Source organism: Typopeltis vanoorti, chromosome 14, assembly GCF_054136105.1.
Source record: "Typopeltis vanoorti isolate ZY-2024b chromosome 14, IOZ_Tvanoo_1.0, whole genome shotgun sequence".
In the NCBI taxonomy this organism is placed as follows: domain Eukaryota; kingdom Metazoa; phylum Arthropoda; class Arachnida; order Uropygi; family Thelyphonidae; genus Typopeltis; species Typopeltis vanoorti.
The window spans coordinates 3117538-3141431 of NC_143562.1; the positions used below are offsets into that span (position 1 = coordinate 3117538).

Sequence of the window (23894 nt, forward strand, 5' to 3'; positions counted from 1 at the left end):
ATAACGTTCTCAAGCAGCATAAGAAAAAGGAACTCATTATTTATGTTCTAGGGAAAAATAGTAAATTATTAATTACCACAATTCTTAACCCTACTGTACACCTTCTTGGCGGGAGGTATAGTAGGGTCAGATGGATCGTAACATCAGTGTCTCAATTTAGAATGTGTTTAGTGATAGTTATCATGCTATAATCTTCCTGAGAAGTAGCTAAGTATATGAATATTCCAATTAGGACAGGTTACATGCTGAACTAGAAATTATAAACTCAGCAGAATACCATCTTTGGTCCCATAGTATCAGTTACTGAATGGGAAGGATATCAGCAGTGCATATGAAGCTTTGAAAATGTTCTAAATTTGTTTGAAAATGGCTAAATTTGTTCCTAGATTCAAAGAATGAATAGGGTTGGAATGAAATGGATCTGCCACCTTTTTAAGCAAGAAATCTATTAGAAGATGATGTTATGTAAGAAATATAATGAGAATAAGAGTGCAGGGTGTATGAAATAAATAAAGCAAAGATCAGAAGAGATGTAAGTTTTGTACAGTAAGCTAAATCTGAGTATCAAAAAGGCTGTGCTGGCTAAAGGCAAAAATTGAATTTGAATCTAAGATCTATCAGTGGGGTCTGTGTCACATGGTATTAACCCTACATTGGATGAAGAGATAGAGGTGCATGAGAAAGAGGTTCAAGAACTGTTGCATAGTCTTGATAAAATTCGACAATAGTGACCAATGGAATATCAGCATGTATGCTAAAAGAATTTTCAGCTGAACTGGTTTGTATGACTTCAGTATGAGCTGAGGAAAGATCTCACAAGAATAGAAAACATGTAGGATAGTGCTGTTGCACAAGGATGGTGCAAAAACCAATCTGTCCAACTACCGACTTATCAGTATCTCTGGGACTGGTAATGAATATTTTAGAGAAATTGCTAGGAACTAGCATGCAGAAATGCATCTATAGACAAACATTTTGCAAAGAACATAAATTTACTAGGTCAAGTTTTAGCAGTTTGCTCATACAGTTGTTTCTCCTATAATGCTTGTTTGTGTTGTAGAATTAGTTCATACACAGCAGATAAATAGGTGAATAGAAATCAATAAAATATGTTAGCTCATATCCAGTTTTTCATGAGGTTACTATACTTTGCACTACTGAATGGCATAAAGTGAATGCAAAAAAATGCAAAAAACACCACCAGTTGAACATAGTGACACACAGAGGAATATACAAAACATGCATACTTGCAGGGCAAATGTGCATGTTTTGTATAGCGTATTCTGTTGCATGGGAAACTATAAACAGTCATCAACACAGCAATTAACAAATCTAGAAAATGGACAAAGCAGGGTATGGTCATTTAGAATGCAAAAGTTAAGAAACAATGTAAAGCGAAGAATTCAGTAAATTAAATTACCGTAATTGCCAGCGTATAAGATGCACCGGCCTATAAGACGCACCCCTTTTTTGTACACATTTTTTAGGAAAAAACTTTATCACTAAATATTATAATGAATTTACAGTATTTCAAATATAATGTAATAAGTAGGTCTACTTTCAACAAATACCTAATCTAACTAGGAAAGAGTACCCACCTTTTAATCTTCTTCGTCAAAATCCAGAAATTCATCTCCAGAGCTAAATGAAGAGACACTTGAAACCTCTTCTAAATCAGAATCTGAGTCCTCATACAACAAATTTTCCTCTGTACCATCCAGTGCATTACTAATGCCACACTTCTTAAATGATTTAACAACTGTCTCAGTTTTCACAGCATCCCATGAAGTTTTGACCCACTCACAAACTTGCAAAATGATAGGCTTCTTCCTGGTGGCATAACCTTAAAATCTGAAGACTGCATCCAGCTGTTCCACTTGTCCTTCATAAATCCCTTAAATTTATTAATACAGACATCTAAAGGTTGAAGCTAATTAGTTAGATCTCCTGGAATTACAGCTAACTGAGTTTTCAATTCCTTGAGTTGATTTTTAACATCTTCTGTTCTGTGAGTATCGGCATATAAGATGCACCCTGTTTTTCAGTAGGGTTTTTTCCACCAGTTTATCTGGTGTTTTTCATCCCGGAAGCAGGCAAATCGGCCCTGTGAACACACGTGGATTACAGCCAGGAATACTAACCCAGCCATAGGTCTGATTCGTCAGCATAGGCTGACGAATCAGACCTATTTTATCCGGGCTCCGGAACCGGCATAGGTTCCGGAGCCTGGATAAAATTTGGGGGGACTAGATGGTGCTGTGTCACCATCACATGGAAAGGAAAGGAGCTTATTTTTTTACCTCCCTCCATAGCCTGCACTTTAACAATATCTGGCAGCTATTTTGTGACCAGATATTGTTAAATTCTATTGTTAGATATTGTTATATTAAATTCTTTCATTTTTACCATTATTATGTTTATTAGTATTTTTATAATTATTAGTAGGTATTTTATTTTTTTCCCAATATGCCACGACGAAGAGCAAGTTCTATAAGTCGCTTGACTCCTGCAGCAATGTGTATGTGACTAAATAGACAGAGTGAAATTATATTATTGAGCTGAACACTCCTTTGCCTCTAAATAAGATTTAATCCAGAAAATCTCATATAATTTCAATGAACTTCAGGATCTATTAAGTCAGCACAAACAATCGCTAACTTCAGATTAATCAAGCTGAAGTTTTTCACAATGTCTTAACAAGCTATGAAAAACAATCAGGGAAACCGTTTTTCTTGGATGCTTCAGGTGGCACCGGGAAAACATTTTTACTAAATTTGTTATTAGCTAAGTTGAGAAGCCAAGGTAAAATCGCTCTGGCTTTTCCATCCTGAGGTATAGCAGCAACTCTGTTGCAAGGTGGTCGAACTGCTCATTCTGCTTTCAGAATACCCTTTACAAGTGTGACTAATGATGCACCTATATGCAATATATCAAAACAAAGTAATTTGTTGAAATTATTATAAAAGGTTTCTTTGATTGTTTGGGATGAATGTACAATGTCCCATAAAACATATTGAAGCATTTGACAGAACACTGAAGGATATTAGATCAGATGATCAAAGAATGGGTGGAATAACTGTTTTATTTCCCATATTTTCGACAAACACTGCCCATCGTATCCTGCGGAACCAAGATGAATGAAATGAATGCCTGCCCTGTCACCAGGGCATGATATATAGAGAAGTTTTCTCTCAGAACCAATATGCATGTTCACCTACATGGAGACACAATACACATCCTTCTCCTCAGAAATGTTAAGAATTGGCAATGGTGAAGTACAGCAAAGAGATGGAAAAATTACGAGGGACATCCAGAAAGTAAGATGTGTTTTTAAATATTTTCACTGCAGCGCTGCGATCACAATGGTGCTCATGCATGCTGAGTTTCTTGATTCCTTAGCAAGGTGTTGGTGCCATTTTCAGACATTCTCGCGGTGCATATGCTTCTTGGTGTGTGTTTATAATGTCTAAGAAAATCGAATTGCCCACTGCATGTGAAATTAGGTCAGTTATCCGTTTCTTGAATGCGAGGAACGTTAAAGCAACTGAAATTCATCAACAGATTATTGAGGTTTATGGAAAACACGCGGCCGGCATAACACAACAACTTCTCATCACCTTTGGCTGGGAACAATTCCATCATCCCCCATATAGTCCTGACCTCGTGCCAAGCGACTTTCACCTGTTCAAACATCTGAAATCTTTCATTGGTGGCCGGCGGTTTCAAGACAATGACGAGGTCAAAGAAGCAGTCAATACATGGTTTGCATCACAGACAGCAACCTTCTGTGATGAAGGTATACAACTCTTGGCACCCCGTTATGATAAGTGCCTGAACAGTGGCAGAAATTATGTAGAAAAGTAGTGAAAGATGTCTACTTTAATTTCTAATAAAGTTTTTTTTGTAAGTATATTTTTGTTACTCTGACAGCCCATCGGAACTTACTTTCTGGACGTCGCTAGTATATTAACACTCCTAAATATTGGTAAAATTTTCCAAACTGCATATGAACTGTTGTGCAGTGTCTACCCATTTATTGAGAACATAACAGAAAAGTCACTTTCTTGGTTCAAGGAAGAGACTATCCTCGCACCTCGAAATCATGCTGTGCCAATAATGAATGAGTTGTTTCTTAATAGGGTTAATAGATCTGTTAGTGTTTACAAATCAATAGATACTCCTGTGGATGTAGATCATGCAGTTCATTTTTCCATGGAATTTTTAAATTTGCTTAATCCACCTGAATTGCCTGGTCATGGAATTAAATTGAAAAAGGTGTTCTTATTAAGTTGCTCCGAAATCTGAACCCTTCCCCCAATTTTTGCAAGGGAAGTATGCTTCAAGTAAAATCATTGAAATCGAATACAATAGAAATGATATTTGCAGGTCCTAGTAGCAGAGAAATTGTTTTCATTCCTCGGATAACCCTCAATCCTTCAGACTATCCATTTGCATTCAAACGTTTACAATTTCTGATAAGAGTTTGCTTTGCAATGATGATTAATAAAGCCCAAGGACCCTTAGATATGCAGGTTAAGATTTAAACTGTGAATGTTTCATCCATGGATAGTTATATGTAGCTTGTTCTTGAGTTAGCAGTCCTGAGAATTTAATTATTTTGTCGAGGATGATGAAACTTCTAATGTTGTTTACAAAGAAGTATTATCATGCTCACAACTCTACACCATGACAAAAGCACCAGCACCAAATACTTGAGTAAATACCCTGAAGTGAACCGCTGGCAGTATAAGTTCACCTCAGCAAAGCAGGAGGGCTCGGCTCGTAATTAATATTTTAGTATACATTGTTATTTTCTAAAAAATAATAGTTATGAACATCCTTCTCAGTTAACCAAGTTTCAATGACACCAACAACCTTGCAGAGACCGAGTCAGTCAATGCCACAAACTCATTTCCTTCATTCCTAATGCTGCTATATATCCTTTTTGTATACAGAAAAACCAGTGCATTGCCAGTATTCTTATAGCCATTATTACTCCTCTCATACTTCACCTGGCTCTGTAATACAGTATACACCTCCCCTCATTTATCAAGTCACTATCCCCATATGGGGTCATCCCTGTAACATTCTGCCTGTGCGATTCTAGTTTCCCTGTCCCAACATACCTTATTGCCCAGAAAACAACTGTCTATCCAAATGCCTTTAATCTTTTACATTTAAATGTAGTCCATCTCTTGCATACAGCTCTTCTATCCTCAGACATACTCCATGCATCCACATATTTCAGACCTCGTTTCCTGCACATTCTTGATATTATTTCATTCGTCATCATTGCTCTTCTTCTCCATTCCACATTATCATACCAGAGCAACACACTCACATATTTCCTTGGACATGTTTCTTCTGCAGTATGACTAACATCAACCTCAAATGTCTTGCTATGTAGGTGCTCTATCCTTCCACCTTGCCTGGTGGAACAATAGAGAGATAGAGCAGGGTTTCCTATGTAAAAAGAAAGTACCTATAGAAAAGGCACCGTGCTGAATTAGAGTACCTATGATAAAGTGACTGGTGGGAGTCTGTGAGTGAAAGATCATCTGTTGAGTGGATTGCGCTCTTTGAATATCATGAAGATTTCTTATAGAGGTCTTGGGTGCTCCACCCCAAATGTGGGACCAGTATTATGGAATTGGATGGATCTGAGACTTACAGAGTGTCAGGAGTTGAGAGGAAGAGAAGTAATGTTTAGAATGGAAAAGAGCTTTCTATAGGCTAAGGAGCCATATGAGTAAGATGTTTGTGCCAGAATAAACTGAATATGACAGTCAACCCAAGAAGAAAAAGTTGTTCTTGACAGAAGGAACTCGAGGTCAAAAAGTGTTAGATTTGATTATAGTGTCAGAGGGCGTTTCAGTTAAAGACATAACCATTCTCCTCCGGTTGGTGACAGCGATCATGCAGTACTCACTTGGGAAGTGACTAAGTTTATGAATGTTCCACTTAGAAATGGTTACATGCTGAACTACAAAGCAGAAAATTATGACCAACTGAGGAGTATACTGAGTTCAGTGGAATGGTATCAGTTGCTGGATGGAAAGAATATTAACAGTGCATGGGAAGCATTTAATCTATCTATCCCAATAGCTTTAACAGGCCTTTAAGGCCCACAACCTTCCAAGCATGCTTGGATTTCGTAACCGAAATACGAGGATAGAATGGTCACTCCTATGCCTCAAGGTATTCTTGGCTGTAGATCCGTGTGTTCACGGGGCCGGTTTGCCTGCTTGCGGGATGAAAAACACCAGATAAACTGGTGGAAAAAACCCTACTGCCCGCGCCCAAGACCGGCTAACTTGGCTATGGCTGAGGAAGATCCTTCAGCTCCTCACGTCTCTGACGGGAATCGAACCTAGGACACTCCTTCCCCAGGCATATGGTTGCGAAGCGCAAAGCCACTAGGCTAACCGCGTGGACCATTCTGATATCACATCATTTAAGCAATACTTAAATGATGCGATATCAGAATGTGTTCCCAGAGTTCAAAGAATAAATAGGGTAGGAGTCAAATAGATGTGTAATCTTATTAAGCAAGAGATTCATAAGAAAAGGACAGTGTGGAAGGAATACAGTGTGCATAAGGATGATTTCTATTATGAACGTTATAAGCACTAGACTAGAATATTTACAACTGTTGTATGGAAAGCAAAGTCTGGGTGTGGAAAGAAACTGACTCTGTGTGCTAAATACAACCCTCAAGAATTCTCTCGATATGCTGCAAGTAAAAGAAAGAATGAATATGAAAGAATAACTCTTCTAAATCCAAATGGCGTGAGAGTTACAGATGCAGAAGAGCAGAAGAGGTTGTTCAGCTAATGAGTGTAATATGAGTCTCAGAAGATTCCGCAGGAATGTATGGTAATTCCATTGCACAAGGGTGGTGCAAAGACCGATGTATCCAACTAACGACCAATTAGTATTAAAATTATACGTGTTTTTGGTCGTAAAATATTACAAAATATAAGACTTATTGTTAAACTGACCATAGATTTTTAATTCGTATGTATGTTCGTACAATATTGCCTGCCGGTTTCGCTAGTAACTGACTGGCTTTCTTAAGGCTTGCACAGTATAAAAAATGGTAAATGCAAAAAAGGTTTAGGAATACAAAAAAATTTAGTACCTGTTAGATAGCTAAGGTAACACGTTCGCGTGACATTTCTACTCAGTATCATGAACATGCGTTACATGCAAACGTATAATATGATTATTCGTGTACTGTATTTCTGTTGAACTGGGGGAATTAATTAGATTTTTCCAAGTATCGTCCAGTATGGCCCCTTGATTTTTGTTTAGGTGGCTGCCTGTACGTAGCACTACTGCTGCTGCTTTAAATAATCGATGTCTGTAATCTTCGTCTACGTAGGGCATACAGCTGTTATTCCAGTTTATAGTGTGGTTCGAAGTTGAAGAGTGATGTGCTAACCCGGAGGTGATCGTTCTGTTGTGATTTACATCGCCAACATGTTCTTTCTGTCTTATTTTCAGGCTTCTCGAAGTTTGTCCAACGTAGGAAAGACCACACGTGCATGGAATATTATACACACCTGGATATTTATAAAATGGAACACTATCTTTAGGAGATCTTAGAACCTGTCTGATGCTAGTAGTTGGTTTAAATACAATCCTAATGTTATGGGCCTTTAACAATCTCGCAATTTTGGTGGAAATTGAACCCATAAAGGGGATGACTGCTGTTGAAATTTGCTGGGAGACTGTTCTTTCTCGTTGGTTATCTTTGTATAAAAATTTGTTGATGATATTTCAAGGATAACCATTTTGCGATAGTGTTATAATGATTTGAGACAGTTCTGTTTGAACTTCTTCATCATTGGATATAAAGTTTCTAGCTCGATTTTTCAACATGTGGATGATGCTCTGTTTATGTGACCTATGATGGTTTGAAGAGTAATGTAGATATCGTCCAGTGTCTGTAGGATTTTCGTAAATTGACAGTTTGATATTGTTACCTTGTCTTTTAACTAGTACGTCCAAGAAGTGTAGCTGTTCACTGCTTTCTACTTCTAGAGTAAATTTGATTTTATTGTGGAGTGCGTTGATTCTATTGACAAACATATGTAGGTATTCCATGTTGTCTTGCCATATGATAAAGGTATCATCTACATATCTCCACCATATTGAAGGTTTCGGAGTAATGCTGGTGAGCATTTCATTTTTAAATTTCTCCATGAAAGGGTCTTCACATGTTGGTGACAGAGGGCTGCCCATTGCTAGGCCTTCTAATTATCTGTATACCTTGTTGTTAACTTTGAAGAAATTTGATTGTAGGCAGTGCTTAAACATCTTTGTAATATCAGCAGGAAAAAGATCTTTGATAATGTTCATGACTTCTTCTACTGGTACATTCGTGAACAAGGATACTACATCTGGACTGGCCATTATGTCTGTTTGTGTTATCTTCACGTTCTTGAGTTTTTCAATAAAGTGTTTAGAATTTTTTATGTAGGATTCTGTTTGTCTAATTTTTCCCTTAAGTATCGCTAGGTGCTTAGCCAATAGGTAAGTGGAGGAGGACCTGCCATCCATAATTGGACGAAGTGGCACTTCTTCCTTATGCACTTTTGGCGCCCCATACGGTCTAGGAGCAATGGGATGTGAGGATTTAAGTTTTCGTTTTAGTTCTTCAGGCCAAGTATTCATGTTACGGATTAGGAAGTTTGTCTCATTATGGTTCTTCATGGTAGGATCTTTGTTGAAGATTTTGTACGTGGAACTGTCTGATAGTAAGTTGTTTATCTTCTTGAAATAGTCTTTTGAGTTTAGGATGATGGTGGCATTCCCCTTGTCCACTTTAGTTATTATTATTTCTTTGTTCTTCCTCAAGTTCCGAATAGCTTTCCTATCATATGGAGTGGTATTCAGTTTTGGTTGTTTTGCTGTTGCTAGGATGATCGTGCTTTGGAATCTAATATCGTTGGCTACAACTTGTGGTAGTGGGTAGAGACTTTTTTCAATTCCACACATAAGTCTATTTTAGAAATGTAATTTGGAGTGATTGAAAAGTTAACACCTTTCTTTCAAAGGACATATTCAATCCATACAAACCAAAAGAATTTACCAAAGGACTTCATTGGCACTACTCAGAGAAAGAATCCAACACATCAGGTACGAATTGAATATAAGTGATAGTAATTGCCGCAACTATTTTGATGACATTTCTTATAGTCTAGATTACACGACCTGGAATAATATAGACCACATGATAGAACAGAGCTACGAAAAACTTTCCAGTTAAATAAAGCCAAACAAATTAGGAAATTTAAAGAACTTTACAAGAAAAAATACCAGATACACAAAGGCCTCTCAGATAGCAAAGTGATTTTCAACATGTCGGATCACTGCCTTTCGAAACATGAATCAGGTATACTAAAGAAAGGTTTTAACTTTTCAATCACTCTAAATTACATTCCTAAAACAGACTTTATGTATGAAATTGAAAAACATCTCTACCCACTACCACAAGTTGTAGCGAACAATATTAGATTCCAAAGCACAATCATCCTAGCAACAGCAAAACAACCAAAACTGAATACCACTCCACATGATAGGAAAGCTATTCTGAACTTGAGGAAGAACAAAGAAATAATAATAACTAAAGCGGAGAAGGGGAATGCCACTGTCATCCTAAACTCAAAAGACTATTTCAAGAAGATAAACGACTTACTATCAGACAGTTCCACATACAAAATCCTCAACAAAGATCCTACCATGAAGAACCATAATGAGACAAACTTCCTGATCCGTAACATGAATACTTGGCCTCAAGAACTAAAATGAAAACTTAAATCTTCACATCCCATTACTCCTAGACTGTATGGGGCACCTAAAGTGCATAAGGAAGAAGTGCCACTTCGTCCAATTGTGGATGGCAGGTCCTCCCCCACTTACCTATTGGCTAAGCACCTAGCGAACTTACTTAAGGGAAAAATTAGACAAACATCCTACATAAAAAATTCTAAACACTTTGTTGAAAAACTCAAAAACGTGAAGATAACACAAACAGACATAATGGCCAGTCCAGATGTAGTATCCTTGTTCACGAATGTACCAGTAGAAGAAGTCATGAACATTATCAAAGATCTCTTTCCTGCTGATATTACAAAGATGTTTAAGCATTGCCTACAATCAAATTTCTTCAAAGTTAACAACAAGGTATACAAACAATTAGAAGGCCTAGCCATGGGCAGCCCTCTGTCACCACCATGTGGAGACCTTCATGGAGAAATTTAAAAATGAAATGCTCACCAGCATTACTCCGAAACCTTCAATATGGCGGAGATATGTAGACGATATCTTTATCATATGGCAAGACAACATGGAAAACCTTACATATGTTTGTCAATAGAATCAACGCACTCCACAATAAAATCAAATTTACTCTAGAAGTAGAAAACAACGAACAGCTACACTTCTTGGACGTACTAGTTAAAAGATAAGGTAACAATATCAAACTGTCAATTTACAAAAAACCTACAGACACTGGACGATATTTACATTACTCTTCAAACCATCATAGGTCACATAAACAGAGCATCCACATGTTGAGAAATCGAGCTAGAAACTTTATATTCAATGATGAAGAAGTTCAAACAGAACTGTCTCAAATCGTTATAACACTATCTCAAAATGGTTATCCTCAAAACATCATCAACAAATTTCTATACAAAGATAACCAATGAGAAAGAACAGTCTCCCAGCAAATTTCAACAGCAGTCATCCCCATTATGGGTTCAATTTCCACCAAAATTGCGAGATTGCTAAAGGCCCATAACATTAGGATTGTATTTAAACCAACTACTAGCATCAGACAGGTTCTAAGATCTCCTAAAGATAGTGTTCCATTTTATAAATATCCAGGTGTGTATAATATTCCATGCACGTGTGGTCTTTCCTACATTGGACAAACTTCGAGAAGCCTGGAAATAAGACCGAAAGAACATGTTGGCGATGTAAATCACAACAGAACGATCACCTCCGGGTTAGCACATCACTTTTCAACTTCGAACCACACTATAGACTGGAATAATAGCTGTATGCCCTACGTAGACAAAGATTACAGCTTTTGATTATTTAAAGCAGCAGCAGTAGTGCTACGTACAACCTAAACAGAAATCAAGAGGCCATACTGAACAATACTTGGAAAAATCTAATTAATTCCCTCAGTTCAACAGAACTATAGTAGGCAAACGTGTTACCTTAGCTACCTAACAGTACTAACGTTTTTTTATATTCTTAAACCTTTTTTGTGTTTACCATATTTTTGTACTGTGCAAGCCTTGAGAAAGCTAGTCAGTTATTAGTGAAACCGGCAGGCAATATTGTACAAACATACGTACGAATTAAAAATCTAGGGTCAGTTTAACAATAAGTCTTATATTTTGACCAATTAGTATCTCAGAAATGGTGGTGAAGATTTTGGAAAAATTGGTTAGGGCTCGCATTCAGAAATGGGTTGACGGTGAATCTCTACTTTGCAATGAACAACATGGGTTTACTAAGGGAAGGTCATGTTTTAGCAACCTGCTCACATTCTATAACAATGTTACCATTGAACTAGACAAGGGGAATGGATTCACCATGATACTTTTGGATTTTGCTAAGGCTTTTGACAAAATACAGCATGGTAGACTGTTGCATAAATTGGAGAAAATGGGTTTGAGTTATAGAATATTAGCATCGATAAGAGGATGGCTGACTGACAGATATCAAAAAGTGGTATATGGGGAAATGTGAGTCTGCAAGATTTAAGGTAACAAGTGGTATACCACAAAGATCAGTGCTTGGTCCACTGTTATTCAATCTGCACATTAATGATATTGGGAAGGATTTGACAAGTGACATACAGCTATTTGCAGATGATGCAAAGATAGGTGGGGTAATCAGGAATGCTGCTGATATGCAGTACTTGCAGAATGATTTGAATAGGCTGGAATTATGGGCAGGGGGAAATGGGTGTCATTAAATGTAAATTCATTCACTTCAACTTGATTAGCTATCCATTGTCATATTATATTGGTGGGATTATGCTAGAAGAAACTGATGAGGCTAGGGATCTTGGAATGTTACTAGATAGGAAGTTGAAGTTCAGGGGCCATGTGGCAAAGATTTCAAATACAACTCAAAAGATAATTACAATGCTGAAAAATACGTTCATATGTAAAGATAAGGATGTCATTTTGCCTCTTTACAAGGCCTTGATAAAACCTCACTTGGGCTATTGTGTGCAGGTCTGGTCTCTTGGTTTCTGTTGTGATTCTGATGTATTGGAGAGAGTACAAAGGAGAGTCTTAAAAAAAATGATATCAGGATTGTGGAATACTGATTATGAAGACAGATGAGAATTTGTAGACTGCAGACACTAGCAAACAGGAGAAAGAGGAGGTGATATGATTGAGATATACAAACTTCTGAAAGGGTTATACATGATTTCAATTGATATAATTTTTCAATTTATGGAAGGTGGGGAAAGGACAATAGATCATCCTTGGAAGTTGAGAATGAGGGCTGCTGAGAAGGTGGTTGAGGGCTAGATTTTTCTTTCAGAGGGTGGGGCATGATTGGAATGGATTGCCATCGGATGTTGTGAGTGCAAGCAGTTGGAATAAATTCAAGAATAAGTATGATAGCTGGTGTTCAAAGTATGCCTTCTCCCTTGATGAGCTGATTCCCTGGAGGTCTCTCTGAATGATAATAATAATGACGGAAACTGGAACATTATCAGAAATGAGAGAGGATGATGTAGGATTTTTCTTTCAGGTGATAAGGCAGGCTTGAGTTTTTTTGGCATTGAAATTTACTAAGTTGTCTTCACTGCATTTCAAGATGTTGAGGAGTCAGTGTTAAGTCACTGGTTATGGAAGATCTTGAGGCATTTAACATTAAGATATTGCAGGTTTTATTGAATGAGAAAGCGGAATGAGGTGTAGCTGTCATTGGTGAAGCTGTGAATAGGATTTGAAGTCAGAGAAAGAAGGTCATTGATGTAAATGAGGAAAAGCATGGGTGAGAGTACAGAACCCTGAGACGCTCCAGCACTGATGGGAAAATCTAATGATAGGAAGCCATCCACCATGATACACAATGAATGATGAGTGAGGAAGCTGGCAATACACAGTGTAGAAGGAAGGCCATAAAATGGCAGCTTGTTTACAGGATGTCTCAGTGCAAGATGATCAAATGCTTCAGAAATATATGGAGAGCAATAATGTGAGTTTCTACAAATCTTTCCATGGCCTTGAGTCCAAAGGTAGGTGAGATTAGCTAGGAGGTTGGATGTAGAATGAGAATGATGGAATCCATATTGGTGAACACTAATTAATGGATGAGTCTCCAGGTAATGAAGAAGCTGGTTGTTGATGATCTTTTCCATCATTTTGAAAGTACCGAGGTGAGAGCAATGGGACGATGGTGAGATGGCCGACTTTTGACTCCCTTTTTTGGGTATAGGCTTCGATGTGGGCTTGTTTCCATACTATTGGGTAGATGCCAGTAGAATATGAAAGTTTATATAGACAATACAGGATGGGTATCAATTCTGGAGCACAACTGGAAAAATACCATCTAGAGCAGGAACCTTATCAGTATCAAGATTAACTGGAATTTTTCTGATGTTCTTTTGGTGAAGATTCAGAGGAAGCATGCAGTGGACAGTTTGGTGGAAGTATGGAGGGTGATTTGCTTTGGTCATACAGGAGTTGGAGGAAAAAGCCAACTCAAAGAAGTCTGCCTTTTCTTTGGATGAGGTTAGGATGAGAGATGGGTCATCAGAATGTAAGAGAGATGGCAGCATGGAAGGGCCGAAGTTATGCCTAACAGCCTTAACAAGAGCAGTAAGCAAGTTTATTGCATTTCATTCTTATGAAATATCTGCTTTGGAATCACTGATAACTTTTTTACACATTTCTGGCTGTTGTATAAGCTGAATGTCAAACTAGAGTTTTTAGTTTAAGCCAACGAAACATAAGCTGCATTTTTATCATGGACGGGATTGGCACATTTTTTTGAGAACCAGAGCTTGGGTATAGGCTGGGTTTTTGCAGTGAAATAAGGAATGAAGCCTCTCATTCAGTGAGGATTATTTCATTTACTAATTCAGTGCAGGTGTTTGGACTGTGAGAACGAAAGTAATCTGAACATGGAAAAGCAGCATAAAAATTCCGAAAGTCATTCCAGTTGGCACATTTACAGTGCCTTTTTCTTCATCCTCCTCCCAACCAATTTTACAAATTCGTTGGGAGGAGGATGAAGTGTAGAGAAAGAGTCTTGAATAAGATTGTGATTAGAGTTTGCCAAGGGAGATATCCATGGTATATTTGGAGAGAGAGAGAGAGAGTTGGTTAAGAAAAGGTCAAGAGCATTGGTAGAATGATGAGGATTATCTGGTATTCTGGTTGGTAGATTGGCTTTTTGTGTTAGGTCATGACTGATAGCAAATGATTCACCTTTCCTTACATTTTTTGCATAAAAATATTTGCACATCACCATACATTGTCTCTTACAATAATTTTTAATGAAAATTTTCTTAGAATAAAAAGAAACATTTTTAATGTAGAATTTTGCAGTCTAAAAAAAGTTTGTTAAACACCACTCTTCACTACAATTCACAATATGTGGCACTTAAGAGGGAACAAGAGGTTCAAAAATTTTGGATTTGGTTATAGCATCAGAAGAGTTGATAATAACTGAGTTGACGTCTCTCCCACCAGTTGGAGAGAGTGACCATATGGTTTTGACTTGGAAAATGAATAGACATGCAGGAGTATCAAAGAGACGGGAACTTATGTGGAATTATAAGGCAGGTGATTATAATAGTCTTAGACGTCAACTTCGGGAAGTTTCATGGAGGGAGGAATTGGAAGGCAGGGATATCACCAGTGCGTGGGAAATTGTGAAAGAATATTTGTTATCAGCAATGGTAAGTTGTATACCACGAGTGAAGAAGAGGGCGCAATTTGGAGTAAAGTGGATGACAAACAATATTAAACAGGAATTGCATGCGAAAAAGAGGCTATGGAAGAGATATAAGGAGACAGGTGAAGAGATGCATGAGGAATATAAGACACAGGCCAGAAGAGTGACTCGTGTGGTAAGGAAAGCGAAACTGGAATATGAGAGGAGATTGGCCCTAAGATCCAAAGAAAATCCTAGGGAATTTTTTAGCTATGTGGCCAGTAGGAGGAGAAATGACTGTGGAAGAATGATATTGTGGGATAAAAATGGGAATAGAGTGACTGATGCAGAGGACATAGTGGAATTGTTCAATGAACACTTTATTGGAGTATTTCATCCTAGAGGAGTCAGTTTTAATGCTAGAGGGATAGGACTGGTACGAGGTCTGGAGGTACAGGAGGAGAGTGTGTTTCAGATACTGAGTACTCTGGATGTCAGTAAAGCTGTGGGACTGGATGGTATTTCGCCACGAGTTTTGAGAGAATGTGCTAGGGAATTGACAGTACCTTTAACGTGGCTTTTCAATGAAAGTCTGGCTTTGGCAAAGGTGCCCAGGGAATGGAAGGAAGGTAAGATAGTGCCATTGCATAAGGGTGGTAACAGACTGGAAGTGTCTAATTATAGGCCAGTCTGTGTGTCATCAGTAGTTGTTAAGATCTTGGAGAAAGTAGTGAGGGACCGTGTACAGCATTGGGCAGATGAGGGTAATGTTATCTGTGAGAATCAACATGGATTTGTGAAAGGACGCTCTTGTTTTAGCAATATGCTAGCCTTTTATAATAAAGTTACAAGAGCATTAGATGAGGGAAAGGCATATACTGCAATTTTCTTAGACTTGGCGAAGGCATTTGACAGGGTGCCACATGATAAGCTGATATTTAAGTTGCAGCACATGGGTCTGGATGTCAGATTGGTCAACTGGATTCAGGATTGGCTGTCTGATAGGTATCAGAGAGTTGTGTATGGTGGAGCAGTTTCCAGGAGGCAGAGGGTTACAAGTGGGGTCCCACAGGGCTCAGTACTAGGACCTATATTGTTTAACCTTTATATCAATGACATAGCCAGTGGATTGCAGGGGGATATTCAGTTGTTTGCAGATGATGCGAAGCTTGGAACGATTATTAGTAATAGTGCAGATGTGGTAGCCCTGCAAGAGGATTTAAATAAGCTAGATAGATGGGCAAATGAATGGGGGTGTCAGTTTAATGCAGCAAAATGTAAGGTCTTGAGGTTTGGGAAACATCGATGGGATGCTGCATACTCTATGGGAGGAGTTATACTGGAGGAAGTAGGGGAGACAAGAGATCTGGGGTTGATGATTGATAGAAACCTGAAGTTTAGGGGACATACTGCAAAGGTAGTGAAGGTAACACAGAGGATTGCTGCTATTATGAGAAGGACACTGACCTGCAGAGATAAGAGGGTTATCATTCCGTTGTATAAGTCTCTGATCAGACCACACTTGGACTATTGTTCTCAGATTTGGTCCCCAGGATTTGAAGGGGATAAATTAACTGTGGAAAGGATACAAAGACGGATGACAAAGATGGTTTCAGGACTGTACAAGGATAGTTATGAGGATCGGTTGAGAGAATGTGGACTGCAGAGTTTGGTGGATAGAAGAAGGAGAGGTGATATGATTGAGACTTTTAAACTGTTGAGAGGTGGTTACAGGGTTGACACTGGGGAGTTCTTTCGCTTGGTTGATCAGCGGGAAGGAGTGATGACAAGAGGCCATCCCTGGAAGTTACGAAAGGAAACTGTGAGCAAGAGGGTAAGGAGTGGTTTCTTTGTGTGGAGGGTGGTTGAGCCGTGGAATGCATTGCCTGATGGAGTGGTGGGAGCGAGAACGGTCAGTGGGTTTAAGGAGTGGTATGATAAACTTTGTGTTTCTCAGGGGGGGACCTCCCCTCGATGAGTCTTGACAGACTTTATGTCTTAGAAAGGACCTCCCTCGATGAGTCTTTTGACTCCTTGGAGGCCTGAATAATAATAATAATAATAATAATAATAATAATCCCTCATCCACATTGTGCCATCTACTAACCACTGTTATGTCATTACTTCTCTCTATATTGTACCTTATTGTAACTCTAAATTAGCTCATTTTCTATCCTACTGCTGTGCCTTTTAATTATTAATTAAAATCTATCTCTTCTTCGGATATTGGCAAAATTTTTATTATGCTGTGCCAGCCAATATCCTATAACAGAAGAGACTCTTGTTGAGGGAAACAATTCCAAATTCAAAAGCATATACACAACATTCAATCCTATAATCTCGCCTTGCAGATTTAGTTAGCAGTCGTGACCTGAATTTCACTTAAGCAATAATATCTAATTCCCTCCTGCCAAAAGGTTCTATTTAAGTGGTGGTTTGAATTTGCAATCAGGCATAAACTCAGGTATAAGGTACAAAACATGTTTATTGGAAAAACATAAAACATTTACAGTTAAGAAAATTCAAATACTCAATAGAACAAAACTCACTATAAGTTAAGGTTCATACTAAATCACAACAATGAAATTGAGTAAGCTAAATCCTTCAATTACGAAAAGATAACATTAAGTGTAAGCATAACACTACTAGGATATAATTCCTTTCACAAGTTATTCACAGAACACGCATTGAACACTTTCATTAATACTCTATCAATAACTATCTTAATTCTAAATTTCATTGGTCAAGCCTAGCCATTCTCAATCAAAACACTGCCTATCAACAATTCTTCTTTGTTCCATGGGGTCTTAACTAATTCAAACAAATTCTCACTTAAAAGTTCTCTATTAGTGTCCTTAGTTTACAGTATACACAAAATTCTTATTCTTCTAAGCGATTTTTAACATAGAATGAAATTCTTTACATTGCTGGATCCTTTCTGATTTCATGCCGCCATCTCATGTAGATCTCGATTACCTTACTGTATAGTTATCGGCCGTCTCTGCACCTGGTGATGCACTATGCTTTTCTTTGAATCATTTCCGGACTGTGGCGTGCTGTCTACCGCTCCGCAGGAAATTTTCTCCGTTCTCCTCGATGCGACTTTATTCAAAGGCTCGATTCTGCATAGGCCATTGTAACACGATCAGCTTCGCTGGAAAATCCTCAAGCATTCTCAAGAATAGCCCTCATCATCCGACATCACTGTAGTCGACCCACTACACTCTCATGAATCCCCCAACAAAACCCCTAAAACTGGAATCCAGGAACCGAAGAAGAAAAAACCCCTCTAATATGGCGCGCATCGTCTTTTATTCACCCTTTCTGGTGCCCTTTATTCGATGTGTGTTTTACCCACGAACTCGGTAGTCCAGGTAGTCATTCTGACATCACTTTCCGCGTAGGTACAGCCTCCATCGCTATGCTCGACTCGTACAGATTATACACGATTATTCCGGATTACTACTTATTATCTTTCTGGAAATTTCGTAATGTACTAGACAGCCTAATGGGATTTACAAATAAGTTAACAATTCCCCTTACATAATTCTTACTATTTTGACACAAAATTCTCTGCTTCTCATTTCAGTTATGCAGGAATAAATTTCAATATATGGACCATATGGACTACACATTATCACATAACATAAAGAAATTTTTCATAATTATTAGCTGATGTGCAAGTATCTTCTTAATTAGTAATATTTATCATGTTAAATCCTTAATAAAGAATTTATTAAGGATTTAACATCTAATAAAGAATTTATTAAGGATATTCATCTCCATTCAGGATCTAACACCACTAATAGTATTTCGGTTTGTTTATTGTGTGTATGTTTTCTGGCTGATTTGCTTGTATATTTATAATCACATATTCCCAGACCTGGTCAGTTTATTATCTTTTGTTGATGCACTGAGTAATTTTTATATTGTGTAACTACCAGTGTTGAAGCAAAATCAGCCTATGAGACATGAAGAAAAAACGATACAATTTATCAGTGATACATGACTGTAAGCTCAGATAACTGAAAAAACTTATGAAACGTGTCTCGGTTATAAGTTTTATATGAAGTAAAAAACAGTCAAAATACATTTAGGTTTTGTTTTGAGAATGAATATAAAGAAGTTATATCTTTTAGGAAAATTAAAAAGAAATCTGTAATACTTCTTTCTGACCTTTCCAAGTTTTTATATCCACTATTAATTATTATTATTCATAAGACTCATTGTGGAGGCCCATTTTACACACAAAGTCTATCATACCACTCCTTAAACTCATTCACTGTACCTGATCTCACACCTTCCACGAGAGGCAACTAGTGCTGTAATCCAAGGAAAATTCCAAGGGGGATTCTTTCACTATGTGGCCAGTATAAGGAAAAAGACTACCATCTCCATCCTGCTGAATGGCGATGATAGTAAAATGACCAAGGCAGATGATGCTATAGACATGGGGGTCATACAGGACAGAGAGTTAAAAATTATAAATTGTACTGGAATGCTATTCTGTTCAAAAAAACACTAACTTGTAAGAAAAAGGAATTTATTATCCCACTTCAGCTTTGCTAGGATTGCATCTACACTACTGTGCACAGATATAATCATCTGGGTTCTGAGAAGATCCAACTTTTCAGGAGATAACTGAGATGACAACTAGCTAGTCTTCAAAGTTTGAGGAAAGATGGAAAAGGAATATGATGGAAGCATACAAGTTAATAAGGGAATCTTATGGTATGCTATGGATGTCTGATTTTAAATTTATGAGCTAGTGGAGTAGAATTTCCTGTTATTTCTGGAAGCCTGCTGATCATGTAATTAGGAATATGTGAGAATATGGAATGGTATACCCTTGGATACTGTGAGTGTAGCCTCAATGCATGTATTCAAGGAGATATAAGTAATAATAACATTGCCAATAAGACTTCTCTTATGAATTTATGCTGTGATGTTAGTAATAACTAGTGCATATCCTGAACAGATATCCAGCAGATGCTTACGATTATTAGTCTTTGCTCTTTCTCAAAATTTTCCCAATATGCCTCTCTGTGTCTGTTGTTCATTTCCTACTCTGCTGGTTAGGTCTTTAGTAAGAACCAGCTTTGCTATTTTTTTTTAATTTTTATTTATGATTATCTACTCTTTTTGATGACTCAAAAAATCCTCTACTTTTTACTTACTACAATGCTCTATGGATCCATAAGCACAAATAAGTCTGATTTTTTCATTTTGAAATTTGCCCACATTCTCTCTACTGGAAATGGTGGCTACCTCTTTCTTCCTTTCCCTGAATCTTATATGTTATTCAGTATCTCATCTGTTTTAGCTTGTTTTATCCTGGTAACATCAATTATACCAACATTGATATGTCTCTTCTTGTTATACATCTTTTCCATTGATGCTCACACTTGTCTGTCTGTCTTCTGTTCAGGTTGAGTTTTTTTTTTTTTAGTAGCTTTTAATTTTTTTCCCTTGCTCTCTGAAAAAATTTCTGAGTAGTTGTTTAACCAGGCAAATTCCCAGTGAGCATGAACTTTTCATCTTGTTGTACTATCATACTTGTTTATAGTTAAAGCTAATACAGAATACAGTTTGGTCATTTAAGTCCCAAATTGCCTGCCCATAAGAAAGTTATTGGGCCTCTAGAGAGCAATTTATTCAGTCATTAATTCTCTTTTTTCAGTCATAATTCGAACTGTCTCTGCACCTAACTAGATGAGTGCTGTATGCTTATCGCAGTTGTACTCTGTACTCTGAAGATGTTGGAATACCAGCAAAATATTAGTACATTCAATAAATTAATAACTTTTTTTTCCTCTTGGTATTGTTTACTATGAAGAACTTGAATATGCTGGAAAAGTTGTTAAATTAATGGGCTGTCACTTATTTTTGGCTAGGGTTTAATGGTATGTCACCATATGAAATAACAAAGCAACTTGATACAAAGTCAGCTGCCCCTATATTGTAGCTAAGTTGTAAAGATATTTTGTGTGCAAATTTTTATTTGCTCCCATTTGGGTAAAATGAGCATGAAAAAAAAAAGAAAGTAATTTTTTTTCAAGTATAATTTAATTCTATATTGTAGTTATGCTAAATACCATTTTATTTTTCTTATTATTATACTTTCATTATAGGACTGGAATGGCACATACACAACAATCAGAAGAAACAAGAGTTTGGCATAAAAGAGATGGAAAGTGGCAGAATGTTCATTTTCACCGCTCAGGTTCTGCATCATCTCCATTTGCCACCGCCCACAAGTAGCTTTATAAGATGCTAGTCTCCAGCCAAGTTCAATTCCCTATAATGCCACCTCGGTCTGCAGCAGCAGCAGCCATTGTCCCAGACATGATCGGTGGCAGTGCCCCTCCCATGGCTGTATACCTTTCCTCTGTAGCAGGTCGTATGTGCTTACTGTCAGAAGCCACTCAGGTGTGTATGTGGTTATTGAGGCCCAAGTTGTGGTCACTCATGTTTGCACAGAAAATATTTATTAGCTGGATGTGAATCTTGGTGTTTCACATCACTTCCAGTTTCATTTGATGTCTAGTTTACTTAAACATAAATTTTCTTAAAAATATATATATATATATTCTAAAGAATTATGTTCACTAGTTTTCATCAAACTTAATTATGATAAGAATGCTCTATTGCACACATTTACTAGAAAACTACACTATAAACTGAAATGTCAAATTTAACCAAAATAGCAATATTTTATTAAAAATTGACTGTTATTGATAACATATTTCAATCATAGTTGATATATATCACTGAGTTTTATTCGGGAACACTTCTTGAGCTAATTAATGTGATAGAAAAATTTCATACCAGAAATGTTTATTTTTTATCATGTGAAACTGTATTCTTTCCTATCTTTCAAAAGTTATTAAAATTAAATATATCATTGATATCACGTCTACTTAGCATTTAAAAACCTAATATTTAAAGAAAATATATTTTAATGCACATCCATATTCTGCTTCATGCAATTTAATCTCATAACTTAGATATGACATCTTATCTCTCCTTTACATCCTTAAGTTTCAAGTGCTTCCAATACTCCTTTTTCCTTCCATATCAATTTTTGTTATCTCAAAATTGCATTTTTATAAACCTTTATTTGAGATTATAACCTAAACACAGTTGGGTTAGGAGGTCAATACTCTGATCTTGGTGCACTTTCACATTCTTCCAGTCAGCAGTAGTTGACAGTGTGAATTTGTGTGTGTATATATATAAATTTGCTATGTGCGAGTGTGTGTGCATGCGTGCGTGCATGAGTGTGTGTGTAGAATGTATGCATGTGCACATTCATACATGTGTTTATGTATGGATGGATATAGGAAAGGTGAATGAAGCTAATCAGTGGCTTAATTGAACTAAGTCAGCATTCTTGTTATTGCATCCTGTTTAAAGTTGCTTTCAATTTATACAAAGAATTCATACTCTCTAAAACTGTATAGACTTTTTTATGTAATTTTCAATAGAGAGAGAGAAAGTGTGTGACAGCAGGGTGAAAGGAAGGAACAGTCTTGTTTCTTCCAATTTTTTTTTTCTAGTTATAAGGTTCACAGTGTCAGATTACTCTTTTCACAGTATAATCTTTATGTAAGCTTTCTAATGTGTGTGTGTGTGTGTGTGTGTGTGTGTGTGTGTGTGTGTGTGTGTGTGTGTGTGTGTGTGTGTGTCATGTATTGGCATTTTATGCCACACTTCCTAAATAATTCTTATAGTTGCAATCTCTTTAATATTTGGGGGAGGTTAGGCAAGTGCCATGTATCCCCCGTCTTATTAAACCTTGAGAACTGTGATGTAAATGTCCAGGCAAAAGAGTAAATGAATGAAAATGAGCCAAGTTGAAAATATTTGGAAATGGAAGTGAATGTTATCTAAATTGAAGGGTGTTAATCATCTAAAAAGTACTGTTTTGAGGCAGCTTTGTGATAACTGTTTTACTGAAACTGTTGTAAGCAGTCTTAAAGTGACTGTCTGCCATCCTGTTTCATTTAAAATTTCATAAAATGTGATTTAAATAACTAATATGTGTATTTTGTTATAAAATTTCTGCTGTCAAAAGAAAAAAAAGGAAGTCATTCGTGTTGTAAATTCTATTGTTAACTGTAAGTGAAGCACATGGAAATCATGCCTTCTGTGATTTGCACATTGGTAATTCAAAAGTTTCTTTTTGTTGTTTTTGTTTCTGAGAACTTTTTTTCTTTGCTGCTTTAGCATCAGTTTTATATTCTGTTGTTATATTCTATATATTTTACCAGTTTTGTTATAAATATTGTATTAAAGTTATATCAAACTAAAATCATTATGTTTCATTTGTTAAAAAAAAATTAAATAAAAATAAAAACACTGTTAACATACAAGTTTGCTGGTAATGCTAAATGTAGTTCTGTGTTTGCACATTTAAAATTCAAGTCATACAGAAAACTTTATAAAATATCTTGCATAATTTATGACAGGATAAATAATAATACTTGGAAATTGACAAGGATATAACAAGAAAGCAAATAAGGAATAAATTCTCAAAGAAAGAACAAAGAGTGGCAGTCATATTGAAATGTGTTGTGGGCAAATTGAATTATTGTATTCAAGAAAAGATATGTTACGTCATACAGAATGGTCCATTTGCAGAGTTATTGAGGGTTTTTTTTCCACTTTGTTATACTGTAAATTAAAGATGCCAAGAAATTATATTCTTGGTTTGACTACTCGTATATGGAAATATGACTTCTGCATTACTTCCATCTTGGTATCACCTCTGGATCTGGCTCCCATTGATGAGACCTCAATAAAGGTCAAAACTGGTCTGGGCAGTTATCCTTCTAATAATGCATAGCATTATACATGTCTGTAAGGATATGTGCTTTGCATTATGGGATACTGAGGCAAGTGATGTGAAGTCATTAGCTTCTATATATGAGTTGCCCTGTCCAGAAAATACTTCAGGTGCAAAC

General features: G+C 36.9%; 1 protein-coding gene across 3 annotated transcripts in view; it reads left to right on the forward strand.

Annotated features, from left to right (window-relative positions):
* The window catches only part of CaMKII (Calcium/calmodulin-dependent protein kinase II), a 789323-nt gene extending 766083 nt beyond the window's left edge, over positions 1 to 23240 (forward strand). For all 3 annotated transcript variants that reach the window (XM_090404176.1, XM_090404177.1, XM_090404178.1), the window contains one exon: positions 21060 to 23240. In XM_090404176.1, coding sequence (XP_090260302.1) covers positions 21060 to 21189 — 130 coding nt within the window. In that variant the 3' untranslated portion in view covers positions 21190 to 23240. The remainder of the gene's footprint in view (positions 1 to 21059) is intronic.
* The last annotated feature ends 654 nt before the right edge of the window (positions 23241 to 23894 follow it).